General features: G+C 35.1%; 1 protein-coding gene across 2 annotated transcripts in view; it reads right to left on the bottom strand.

Moving 5' to 3' along the window:
* The window catches only part of LOC126929750 (calcium-binding mitochondrial carrier protein SCaMC-1-like), a 72,942-nt gene that overhangs the window by 43,431 nt on the left and 15,322 nt on the right, over positions 1 to 14,189 (bottom strand). For both annotated transcript variants that reach the window (XM_050746423.1, XM_050746418.1), the window contains exons 3-4: positions 13,132 to 13,219; positions 7,378 to 7,489 (exon numbers count right to left, since the gene is read on the bottom strand). In XM_050746423.1, coding sequence (XP_050602380.1) covers positions 7,378 to 7,489; positions 13,132 to 13,219 — 200 coding nt within the window. The remainder of the gene's footprint in view (positions 1 to 7,377; positions 7,490 to 13,131; positions 13,220 to 14,189) is intronic.

The raw sequence follows: 14,189 nt of genomic DNA, 5'->3' as shown, positions 1-14,189 counted from the left end.
TATCCCCCTCTACCATCAATTCAAATGTTGAAACCCTCATCCCAGTGTGATGGTATTTGGAGGTGGGGCCTTTGAAAAATAATTACATCAGGAGCCTCATAAGAAGTCAGACAGCTAGCTAGCTCCCTTTCCATACTATATGAGGATGGCAAGAAGATGGCCCTCTGTCAACCAGGAAGAGGGCATTCCCCAAGAACCCAACCATGCTGGCAACCTGATCTACGACTTCCAGCTTTCAGAACTCTGAAAAATAAATGCCTGCAGTTTAAGTAGCCCAGTATATATAGCATCATGAACTGGCTAAGACAGAAATTGGTATTGAGAAATGACACATCGCAATAACAAGTACATGAAAATGTGGAAGCAGTCTTGGAAGTGGGTAACGGGTATAGGCTACAAGAAGTGTGAAGTACGTGCTAGAAAATGTCAATGCTGCCATGATGGGATTTTAAAGGCAAGTGTGATTATGGCTCAGAAATAAAAGAGGACAGCTGTACAGAAAGCTTCTGTCTTCTTAAGACAGTACATAATTATGAATCATGTTAGATGGTAGAGGCCATTCTGATAAAACCTCAAATGGAAATGACGAAACATGTTATTAAAAACTAGAGGAAAGCCCACCCTTGTTACAAAGTGGTAAAAAACTTGGCTGAATTGTATTTATGTTCTAGTGTTTTGTGGAACGTGGAACTTGTAAGTGATGAAAGTGGATAGTTAGCAGAGGAAATTTCTAGGCAAAGTGTTAAAGGAGTGGCTTACTTCTTCCCGATCACTTATAGAAAAACGTAAGAAGAGAGAAATAAGTTGAAGATGGAATCGTTAACCAAAAAGGAACCAAAACTTAAATATTTGAAAAATTCTGAACTGTTAATGTTACAAAAAAATTTTTAAAAAGCATGTTCAGAAGAGAACACTAAGGGTATGGTGAACTAACCACTTGAAAAGGAGATTCGTGTAAGTGTGAACCATGGACTTAATCAGCCATCTCAACAGAAACCAGGAACAGAGATAGGGCAATTCTAGCAGAAATTAGCAAGAGGAAATCTCGAGCAAGCTGAGACTAAAAGAAAGAGAAAATAGGATACAATTAAGGAAGACCATCAGACTTCTTAGAACTTCAGGACTACAGGACTCAACCACTAAACAGCAAACATGCACTATCCAAAACAAGGGAAGAAGGACTCCAAAGGAGATTCAGAAATCCACAGAGCTGCCACTCCCACCATCGGCCCAGAGTGCCATGGGCTGAGCCTGAGAATGGGGCTGCCTCCACCTCAGTTTCAAAGGGTGGGACCTACACCCAGCAGAGCCATGGGGCAGGGCTGTTGGGACCCACTGGGACACCACCCCCACTGGCCAGAGTCATAAATGAGGAACCACTGCCACCATGAGTCCAGAGGGTAGAACATCAAAATGATTATTCTTGGGCCTTAAGATCTCACAGAGCTTGCCTTGCTATTAACTTGCCTAGGACCCATCTTTCCTTTCCTTCTTTCCTCTGTCTCCCTTTTGGAATGGGAATGTCTCTCCTATGCCTATATATTTTGGAAGCACATAACTTGCTTACTTTCACAGGTTCGCGATTGGAGAGAAATTTGCCTCAGGATGAATTGTACTTCAAATCTTACCCACATCCAATTTACATGATAGTTAGATGAGACTTTGGACTTCAGACTTTTAAAGATAATGCTGGAACCAGTTAAGTATTTGGGGGCTGTTGGAATGGAATGGATTTATTTTGCATGTGAGAAGAACATGAACTTGGGGGAGCCAGGGGCAGAATGCAATGAATGAAATGTATGCCTCCAAATTCATATTGAAATCCTAATCGAAATGTGATGATATTTCGAGTTGGGGGCCTTTGGGACACAATTAGGTCATGAGAGTGGATCCATCATAATTGGAATTAGTGCCCTTACAAGATGACACCAGAGGGCTAGCTAGCTCTCTTTCCACTATGTGAGGGAATAGAAAGAAGACAGCCCTCTGTACACCAGGAAAAGTGCACTCATCAAGAACCTGACTATATCAGCACGCTGATCTCAAATTTCTAACCTCCAGAACTCTCAGAAATCAAGATTTGTTGTTTGAATCACCTGGGACATGGTAATTTCTTAGAGCAGCCCAAACCAAGACAAATGTAATCACAATCAAGTTTCTGAAAATATACAGTTGAAATTAAGAAAATCAAAAATTCAGTTGAAATTAAGAAAATCTAAAATAGAGGTTCTTCTTTTAAAAAAAAAAAAAACTAAGCTAATTTTGATAAGAAAGATCCTTTCCCCATTGCTTGTTTTTGTCAGTTTTGTCGTAGATCAGATGGTTGTAGATGTGTGGTGTTAATTCTGAGGCCTCTGTTCTGTTCCATTGATCTATATATCTGTTTTGGTATCAGTACCATACTGTTTTGATTAGTGTAGCCTTCTAGTACAGTTTGAAGTCATGTAGTCTGATGCCTCCAGTTTTGTTCTTTTTGCTTAGAATTGTCTTGGCTATACAGGCTCTTTTTTGGTTCCATATGAACTTTACAGTAGTTTTTTCTAGTTCTGTGAAGAAAGTCAATGTAGCTTGATGGGAATAGCATTGAATCTATAAGTTACTTTGGACAGTATGGCCATTTTCATGATATGGATTTTTCCTATCTATGAGCATGGAATGTTTTTCCATTTGTTTGTGTCCTCTCTTATTCCCTTTAGCAGTGGTTTATAGTTCTCCTTGAAGAGGTGCTTCACGTTCCTTATAGGTTGTATTCCTAGGCATTTTATTTTATTTGCAGCCATTGTGAATTGGAGTTCACTCATGATTTGGCCCTCTGTTTGTCTAGAATTGGTGTATAGGAATGCTTGTGATTTTTGCACATTGAATTTGTATCCTGAGACTTTGCTTATCAGCTTAAGGAGTTTTGGGGCTGAGATGATGGAGTTTTCTAAATATATGATCATGTTATCTGCAAACAGAGATAATTCGACTTCCTTTCTTCCTATTTGAATACCCCTTATTTCTTTCTCTTGCCTGATTGCCCTGCCCAGAACTTCCAACACTATGTTGAATAGGGGTGGTGAGAGAGGGCATCCTTGTCTTGTGCTGATTTTCAAAGGGAATGTTTCCAGCTTATGCCCATTGAGTATAATACTGGCTATGGGTTTGTCATAAATAGCTCTTATTATTTTGAGATATGTTGCGTCAATACCTAGTTTATTAAGAGGTTTTAGCATGAAGAGGTGTTGAATTTTATCGAAGGCCATTTCTGCATCTATTGAGATAATCATGTGGTTTTTGTCACTGGTTCTGTTTATGTGATGGATTACATTTTGATTTCTGTATGTTAAACCAGCTTGCATCCCAAGGATGAAGCCAACTTGATCGTGGTGGATAAGCTTTTTGATGTGCTGCTGGATTTGGTTTGCCAGTATTTTATTGAGGATTTTAACATCAATGTTCATCGAAGATACTGGCCTGAAATTTTCTTTTTTACTGTGTGTCTGCCAGGTTTTGGCACCAGGATGATGCTGGTCTCATAAAATGAGCTAGGGAGGAGTCCATCCTTTTCTATTGTTTGGAATAGTTTCAGAAGGAATGGTACCAGCTCCTTTTTGTACCTCTGATAGAATTTGGCTGTGAATCCATCTGGTCCTGGGCTTTTTTTGGTTGGTAGGCTACTAATTACTGCCTGAATTTCAGAACTCGTTATTGGTCTATTCAGGGATTCGATTCCTGCGTGGCTTGGTCTTGGGAGGGAGTATGTGTCCAGGAATTTATCCATTTCTTCTAGGTTTTCTAGTTCATTTGCATAAAGGTGTTTATAGTATTCTCTGATGGCAGTTTGTATTTCTGTGGGGTCAGTGGTGATATCCCCTTTATCTTTATTGTGTCTATTTGATTGTTCTCTCTTTTCTTCTTTATTAGTCTGGCTACTGTTCTATTTTGTTAATCTTTTCAAAAAACCAGCTTCTGGATTCATTGATTTTTTGAAGAGTTTTTTGTGTCTCTATCTCCTTCAGTTCTGCTCTCATCTTAGTTATTTCTTCTCTTCTGCTAGCTTTTGAATTTGTTTGCTCTTGCTTCTTTAGGATCCCCTATTCAATAAATGGTGCTCGAAAAACTGGCTAGCCATATGCAGAAAACTCAAACTGGACCCCTTCCTTACACCTTGTACAAAAATTAACTCAAGATGGATTAAAGACTTAAATGTAAAACCTAAAATCATAAAAACCCTAGAAGAAAACCTAGGCAACAGCATTCAGGATAGGCATGGACAAGCACTTCATGACTAAAACATACAAAGCAATTGCAGCAAAGGCGTAAATTGACAAATGGGATCTAATTAAACTAAAGATCTTCTGCTCAGCAAAAGAAACTATCATCAGAGTGAATAGGCAACCTACAGAATGGGAGAAAACTTTTGAAATCTATCCATCTGATGAAGGTCTAATATCCAGAATCTACAAGGAACTTAAACAGATTTACAAGAAAAAAACAACCACATCAAAAAGTGGGCAAAGGATACAAACAGACACTTCTCTAAATAAGACATTTACGCAGCCAACAAACATATGAAAACAAGTTCATCCTCACTGATCATTAGAGAAATGCAAATCAAAACCACAATGAGATAGCATCTCACGCCAGTTAGAATGGCGATCATTAAAAAGTTAGAAAACAACATGCTGGAGAGGATGTGGAGAAACAGGAACACTTTTACACTGTTGGTGGAAGTGTAAATTAGTTCAACCATTGTAGAAGACAGTGTGGAGATTCCTCAAGGATCTAGAACCAGAAATACCATTTAATACATCAATCTCATTACTGGGTATATATCCACGCACACACATGTTTATTGCAGCACTATTCACAATAACAAAGACTTAGAACCAAGCCAAATGCCCATCAATTATAGACTGGATAAAGTAAATGTGGCACATATACACCATGGAATACTATGCAGCCATAAAAACTAATGAGTTCATGTCCTTTGCAGGAACATAGATGAATCTGGAAACCATCATTCTCAGCAAACTAACACAGGAACAGAAAATCAATCACCACATGTTCTCGCTCATAAGTGGAAGTTGAACGATGAGAACACATGGACACAGGGAGGGAAACATCACGCACCAGGGCCTGTCAGGGGGTGAGGGGTAAAGGGAGGGAGAGCATTAGGACCAATACCTAATTCATGCAGGGCTTAAAACGCAGGTAATGGGTTGATGGGTGCAGCAAACCACCATGGCACATGTATACCTATGTAACAAACCTGCACATTCTGCACATATATCCCAGAAATTTAAGTATAATAAATAAATAAATAAATACAATGAATAATTATTTTAAGATAAGAAAAATCAATGAGGGAAGGAAGACAAAGAGGAAGTATTTACCAGGTCAGTATGATACTACACAACCATAGTCATAAAGACAGTTCAACACTGGCATTAAAAAAAAAAAACAATGCAACAGAAAAAGAGAGTTCAAGAAAATATCCAAGTATTTATGGAAGCTTGATGTGTGAGAAAATTCCCTCTACATATAAAAACAATAAAATCAGAGCCCTGCTTTTAATCGTATAGAAATGTGAACTAACAGATGCATTAAAGGCCTAAATGTAAAAGCAGAAACCATAGAATAGAAGATAGAGAACATCTTTGTGACCAAGAGGTATGAAAGCACTTCTTAAATAAGATACCACAATTGTAAACCATTACATATTTTGTGGATTTACTCACCAAAAATCAAAGATTTCTGTTCAACCAGGAATATCATGGGCAAAACAAAGAAACAACAGACAAATGGCATACTAGAAAAAATATGTGCAAGTCTGAGTACACCAAAGATTACTATCTAGGATAAATATGTAACTCTTATGAAACGTTAGGGACATGATAGAAAATCCATAAAAAACTAGATAAAGCATATAAACAGACAATTCATAGAAAAGAATATGTGAATATCATCTTCCTATGAAGAGATGTTCAGAATGTACTAGGAATCAAGGAGATGCATGTTAAAACAATGAAGTTCTACTTTATGCCCAACAGAACAGCAAATACTATAAAACTGAATAATACCAAGTAATAAACAACACATAAAGAAATGGGAACCTTCATACATTCTGGCAGGAGTGTGAATTGCTACAGCTAGCCATTCTGGAAAAAAAAATATGACAATATTTCATGAAATTAAAACAAAATTGAAACTGGATACCTTAGCAGTTGTAAAATGTATTCCCTCTGACTTACAAAACTGTGTGAAATTCTCTAAAGTACATAAAAGGAAAGCATTTTTTATGGGTGAAGTTGGAGAAAAAATAGATGTCCATTTCTTGGGGGATAGACAAGAAAGAAGTAATAAGTTCATACTATGAGTATGTTAGAAGCAATAAATTAGATGAGCATATAACGTCAAGGACAAATCATAAAGTAAGAAATCAGATGTGGCCTCTAGCACAACACTAGCTATACAAATCAAAAACACATGTGTGAAACAATACTACATGCATCCTAAGAATATGTAAATATATAAATATCCAAGAACACAAATGAAACATATTAGATAGAATAAGTGCCTATCATAACAACTAACATGTATTGAACACTTACGTGCTCAGCCCTGTTTTAAATATACTAACTAATGTACTAATCTAATTCTCAAAACGTTTATCATTTTTATCTCTACTATATAACTGAGGAAAATGATGCACAGAGAGGTTGATATAGCAAGTGGGTGGCAGATGTGGAATTCAAGCCCAGGCAGTCCAGAGCCTGTACTCTTTGCTTCCCCTATGTTCTCTATGGAGAGGAGGCAAAAACTCAGGAGGGTGAATGAGAATAGTATGCCATGAAAAATTAATTAACTTAACCCCCACACCTGAGATCTGCAAAAGGAAGCAAAGTCTTCAATTACAAGATCTCTTTGTTACAACTCCAAATCAAGTGCTTATATAACATGAGCAGGTAGATTATTAAATATTTGACCCTTTCTGGTTCTAAAATTTTCAAATCCTAATATTTGACTTTACGTTTTCTATGACAGAAGACCCAATCAGATACAGCATATCTGTGAAAAAAGAAAAATACATTATTTTTCACTTTTCTAGGACAATCTAAATACTATGTCATCGAAATTAATTCTTAACACAAAGTAGGCACTTTCAACAGGTAGATTAGGATGTTAAGTTCTAGATTTGGGAAAACAAAGAAACTGGTTGCTATGTTTATACACGTAATACTAATACCCCTCATTAAATTAGCAGAACATTATTGGGGGGAAATATTGTAAGTTTAGCCCCTGAGGCTGCAAGGATTTTAGGGGTGATATTATCATAACAGCTATGACATTTAGAACAAAATAAAAACAAAGTAAAATACAAAGTAATCTTACAGTAGAACGCTTCCAGAAATGAATAATTTCAGTGACATTTTTTGCAGGATGCAGTAAAAAGTAGTACTTCCATTCATCCCAGTCTACTGTCATTGACCCATCAGTATCCATGCTGAAATTTTTAAAAAAAGAAAATAGTGCTTGCAACATTTATATCAAAGTTAGCACCACTATAAAAATAAATACTTCTTAAATATTTATTATTGGAGCCACTCCTTTGGACTTCATGAAATTACTGTATTTTCATATTGTTATTTAAATGGACTTTATTTTTTAAGCAATTTTTGATTTTCAGAAAAATTGAGATGATAATACAGAGAGTCCCATATATCCCCACACTCAGTTTCCCCATTGGTAACATTTCACATTATTATGGTACATTTGTTATAATTAATGAACCAATATTGCTACATTATTATTCACTAAAGTCCATGCTTTATTCAGAGTTTCTTAGTTTTTAACTAATGTCCTCTCTTTGTTTCAGGATCCCAGCTGAAATGGCACATTTCATTTAGTCATCACGTCTCCTTAGGCTCTCTTGGCTATGATAGTTTCTCTTTCCTTGTTTTTGATAACCCTGATAGCTTCAAGGAGTGCTGATCAGGTAATTGGCAGAATGCCTCTCTAGTGGATTTTATTCCATATTGCTTTTTAACTATTTACTTGTATGTATTTCTCCCATATTTTCTTATGATATTTTGAAGGGAAAGACCAAGTCATCTGTGTATCTCCAACACTTAGCCTTCCATAAATATCTGTTGAATCAATAAAAGTGAATAAAACTGATTGAAGGGTAATTTTATATCTTTTGGCTCTTCAAATATTATTTTTACTTCTGATCCTTTTCTCCCTATTTATAGCTTTTTAATCAACTTTAAAACAACCTTTTATTAATTTAAAAACTCACTTTTTACCATGGAAAATTTAGGATTTACTCAATTTTTAAGCATCTCAATTTTTTTAAGTTGTTTCATTGTCTGACTAAAAGGTGGAATTAGTGAAATGCTTTTTAGGTAGCATTATTGTAAATACAAATTCTAAAAAACAAATTCCATTCTGCCAACAAAAAGATTAGTACAATTTCCAGTTCTAGCCAAGACAAAATAGTGGCTACAGAACTTAGATTGCCACAGTAAACCAATCTGAAACTGGACACAATATATGAAACAACTGTTTTCAGGCATCGGTCTACAAACAGGACAGGGTTGTGATACTTGAAAGAAGGAAACCCAGAAGTTGAGCTCTCCATTGATTCTCGTTTTTGGTTGGGGACACTTCAAATAGTAGCATAGACAAGTAGGAGCCTAAATAAAGAACAGGTAGGTAGAATAAACAAAGATTGGAGCTCAGGGTTGCTGAGACGGCAGGAATTTTCAGGTCAAATTTTGGACAGTGTTCCAGAAACTATACAGGTAACCTTGAATTTTTGGCCGAATACTAAGCTACACTTGACTCCATCAGCCTGACAAAAATAGCTACTGTAGGACTGTGAGTCTGTAGAAATTCAGTAGCTGAGCAATACTGGAGTTCAAAAAAGAAAGCAAAGTTGGAAGTGAGGGCAAGAAACATTACATACAGGGGGAACTAAAAAAAGCAACCACTGACATCAGAGTCAGCTCTTAATAGCAGACATCTTTTTTGTTGTTGTTGTTTGTTTTTTGAGATGGAGTTTGGCTCTTGTCACCAAGCCCAAGCTGGAATGCAGTGGCACGATCTAGGCTCACTGTAACATCCGCCTCACAGGTTCAAGTAATTATCCTGCCTCAGCCTCCTGAGTAGCTGAGATTACAGGCACCTGCCACCACACCCAGCTAATTTTTGTGTTTTTAGTAGGGACAGGGTTTCACCATGTTGGTCAGGCTGGTTTCGAACTCCTGACCTCAGGTGATCCACCTGCCTCGGCCTCCCAAAGTGCTGGGATTACAGGCGTGAGCCACTGCGCCTGGCCAATAGTAGACATCTTTAGTGATAACTTCAAAGTGCTGGAAAAAAAAAAAAACTGTCAACCTAGAATGCAACTGCAATAAAAATAACCTTCAAAAATGAAGGTTACATAAAGACATTTTCAGGTAAACTAAATATTCCCTACAAAATTCACCTGTGAGCAATGTGTACCGCTTCAATCTGCTTTGCCTTATGACATTACATTGTAATCATCTGGAATTATTTACTAGCCTGAAACCCTCAAGTGGGGACTTTGGCTTGTTCACAGCTTTGTTCACAACTGCATCTTTTGTAGCTACAGCTATGACTGATGTTTATAGAAGTTCTATAAATAAATTTTGAATAAATCATTGCTATCAGTAATTCATAATTAATTAGAGTACGATTCAGCAGTGTATTTCAAATTTTCCAAAAACATAACAACATATAATTTTGTGAGTACTGGCTTATAAAATACCATTTGTCATATCAATGAAAAAAATCCACAGATTGACAAAACTCCCAAGTTTCTATAAAACTTGTCCTGTTACTTCTTTTTTAAAAAAATGTTATTTTTTATTTTAAGAAAGCTTATTTCTTGTTTAATTACTTATGAATAGAGAACATATTCTGTATGATTCCAGTTCTTTATTAAAATATTTCACATTTCCTTTATGACCCAATGTATGGGCAATTCTTATCAATATCCTTCGTGTGCTTTAAGAAAAACATATTCTTCAGTTTTCGAGTGTAATATTCTATGAATGCTTTCTAGGTAATGGTGGGTGATGGTATTGCTATATTTAATCTTTAATGGTATTTTCCATCTGCTTGTTCTATTAAATGCTGAGAAATCTGAGTTAAATCTCTTAGTATAATCATTGACTGCTTATCTATTCTTCCTTGTACGTTTATTAATTCTTGATTTATAAATTTGGGCTATATTATTAAACCTATACAAATTTAGAATTCTATCTTCTGGATAAATAAAATCCCTAATCATTACAAAATGCCCCTTTTTATTTTTGTAATGTTTTGCTTTCTCCATCCTTTTCTTCTAACACTTCCATTTACTTAAAAATATACCTCTTGTAACAGTATGTAATTAGATTTTGTCCACAGCAACAGCCAAAATATTTTGTCAGATATAAGATACAGATTAACAGGATATATTTCATGTTAAGACATAAAAGAATCATAAAACAATCAAGAAATAATAAACTATAAGAAATTATCAAACATATCTGAAAAAACCAAATGACATAAACTTCTATAAATAAAAAATTGTTAATAAACTCAATAGAATGGTTAAGTGAAGAAAAGAGATAGATGAAGAGGGGAATTGAAGATATATTTGAAGGACTTACCCAGAATGCTGCACAGAAAAAGAAGAAAGTAGAAAATATAAAAAAAAGACAAAGAAAATGAAGAGGAAACTGTATTTTAAAATATAAAGATTGAGAATTTTTTAATACTGTCATAAGACATAAACATATAGTTTCAAGAAGTACAACAACACTGAGGAAGTAAAATTAATAAAAAGAAAGCAAGACAGGCCTATTCACTAGATAAAAAGCTACAGAACCTAAAAGACAAAAAGAAGATAATAAGAGAACACAGAGAGAAGAGACAAATCCCCTACCAAGGATCAATATAAAGACTAGCCCAATCTTCCATCTAATAGTGCAATCTAAAAGCAGTAGAATAATATCTCAAAGTTCTGAGTAAAAATAATTGTCAAACTAAAACTGTGTATCGAGCAAAACTCTCTTTCTAGAACAAAAGTGAAATAGACATGCTTTCAGATGCTCAACAACTAAGAGTTAAGTACCAATATATTTCCACTAAAAGAATTTCCAAAGGATGCAGTTCATGAAGAAAAATTATCCTGGATGAGTAGTGTGGGATGCAAGGAAGAATCGTGAGTAAATAAGATGCTAAATATAAAAACATCAATCAAATTGTCTCTATAAAATAACAATTACAATACCTATTTGTTCAGTTTAAAAAGAGAATAAAACAGCATATAAATTAGAAGAGGGGTAACTGGAGCTAAAAGTGTTCTAAAGTCTATTGTTTGCAGAGGGTATAAAGATTTTGTTTAACTTCAGCCTTTAAATTAAACTTGTATAGTAGAATTTCAAGCCTAACTACTAACAAGAAACAAAGTATATAAATCCAAACCACTAAAAAAAAAAAAAAAAAAAAAAGAAAAAAGATGAGAAAAATTTTATAGAAAAGAAAGGAAAAAGAAAACCCTATAAATACTGTAAATCAGTATTACAATCAATCCAATTACATTCAATCTCTTACAGAGAATATAAAAAGAGAGACTACTCCACAACTCGCACCATGAGGTCATTGTAATCTAAGAAACAAAATCAGATTAGGACAGTAGAGAAAGAAAAGAACAAGACAATTTCAGCCATGAACATAAATGTAAAAGCCATGAATGAAATTTTAGCAAATCGAATCAACCACAATATTTTTAAGTTGTGTTTATCCTAAGGATGAATCAACAAAGAGAAAAATCTGTAAGTTAATTCACCACATTAACAGATTAAAGAAAGATATATATGATCACCTCACAAATCTAAACCCATTTGTAATTTTTGAAAGTCTCTTGACAAAATAGAAGGGAACTTTCTTAACATGACGAAGATGATAAACCACTTTTAATGGTAAAATATTAGAAGTATTCCCTTTAAGATCAGGAAAGAGAATGCCCATCACTACCAACAGCATTCCAGCAAGAATAGAAAAACTAATTGATCAAAGGTCTAAGGGTTGGAAAGACAGAAATAAAACCACTAGAATTCACAGTATTATCTTTCGAGTAGTATCTTACATGGCAATTATAGCTTCTGTCTCCTCCACTTCCCACACCACAATTTATCTGGTTCTTCTCAAGGTATAAACACATCTTGCATCCTTGTTAAAAACTAGAATATCACAGCTTGAGGCTATTTAAAGTCACAGATATCATTAAACATGTCATTCTAACCCAGTCAGAATCTATTCTATGCAGAGGGCATATGAAGCACTAGACACTTGGCAGCATTATGGGCAAATCCAAACTGTTGTAACTTAAGGGATGAGCTAGCTGAAAGAGGGTTTGAAAACCCATCTACCACCTCCAGAGGATCCTACAGTTAACCGAAGTGCTCACTTCACAGTTCTTACTCTCAAGCCCAAGGAAGTTTGAGAACCAGCATACTACTATCAAGCTTTTGTGCTTTGCAGGTACAAGAGACAATGGCAGATTAAGCGTGAGTAAAAGCGTCCAGAAAACATAAGGTTTTCTTTTCAACTCCACCTTCCTCTACTTCCGCATCCCTCATGCTCTTTTAAAATTTCTCCTTAGGATAAATTGTCTCTGTCCCGTTCTATAAGAGACTAATGGTTTCAACCATGGAATCCCTTCTTCAAAAGAAATCTTCCTGAAAGTTTAAGACATAAAACAAATGAAGGCAGAACTGTTTGGTTCAAGCAATAGTTGGAAGCCAGAAACTCATTCTGATCTGGCTCTCCTTCCTTCCTCCCACAAATACACAGAGGCCCCTCTTAAGAACAGTTTGAAAAACCATTACACTGGTAGTATGTGTAATTTCATTTGGTTTCGGCGGCTTAAATGGTCAACCTAGGGAATGACATTGCAGGCTGCTCTTAAAGGGATAGATTTCAAGTAAGATAGAATTGAGCAAACACACAAGCAGGTTTGTTTACCAAGTTATAGAATAAGGGGTGAAATGCCACATTTATAGCAATTAGTTCCTAACATCAAGTATAAAACACAAGAAAAAGTTATTAAAAATAAAGACAAGGACTGACCTGCTCAGAATTGTTTTTGCCTGGACTTCAGAAATATGCATACCCAGAGACTTCAAAGCAGCAATTATTTCTGAAGCATCTATTACTCCTTGAAAAATGAAAAAATGTCAAGTTAAAGTATCTGAAAAGACAATAAGGCAAATATACTTACAATGTAAAAGGCTTTAAAGGCCCATATGGTTTTGACCTATAAGTCCCATATGTTTTGACCTATAATCCCATATCCACATGTCAAAGCCTAACAAACTTTCTGGAAAATTGGTACCAAAGTTCATTTGGTGGCAAAATCTACCTTAAACAGATATTAGGTTAATTTTAGTCAATTACTTATCTAATTTAGTGTGAATATTCACATTTCACTGCAGAAGCATTCATACTTATAACTACATGGTGATGCCCCACAGTCCCCATATCATATATGTACTGCATTACTTTTCTAAAATCCAAATTTTAAATTTCAAACCACATTTGGCCCCAGGCATTTCCAATGGAATTGTAGGGCTATAAGATATTCTTGACTTGGAAAGAACTGAAAAAGTCAATTCCATGAGCCTGAAAATAAGGCCAGTCAATGTTTTATAAGGTAAGCTTTCAAAGAAACAATTGACTTAAAATACAGCACCAAACTCATGATTTAACACATAATATGATGTATATGATGTATATATTATGATATATGATATGTTATGATATATTATGATAATATATAAATCAAATCTATATGATTTATATACTAAATCATAGTATATATTTTAACACATCATATACTATGTTAAATAACTCAAATCAATGAATATATTTAATATAAGCTTACTATGCATTGCACTCACAATGCTGGAGGTTGTGAAGGGAAAATTATGTATTGCATATTCTTCTCAAATTCTAAAACACAGATCTAATCCTATCACTCTCCAAGTCCAAAGAAACTTTGATTCCTGCCTTGCATAAAGCAAGTAGTTGAGGATATCCAATATTTTTAAATATAAGGACAATGTTTTTAATGTAAAAATAAATTAACTTTAGCGTCTCCTAGTTGAAAAATACATAATGTCAAAAAG

This window comes from Macaca thibetana, chromosome 1, assembly GCF_024542745.1.
Source record: "Macaca thibetana thibetana isolate TM-01 chromosome 1, ASM2454274v1, whole genome shotgun sequence".
NCBI classification, from domain to species: domain Eukaryota; kingdom Metazoa; phylum Chordata; class Mammalia; order Primates; family Cercopithecidae; genus Macaca; species Macaca thibetana.
Note: the sequence above shows the minus strand (reverse complement) of the source record. Positions and strands in the feature narration are given on the sequence as shown.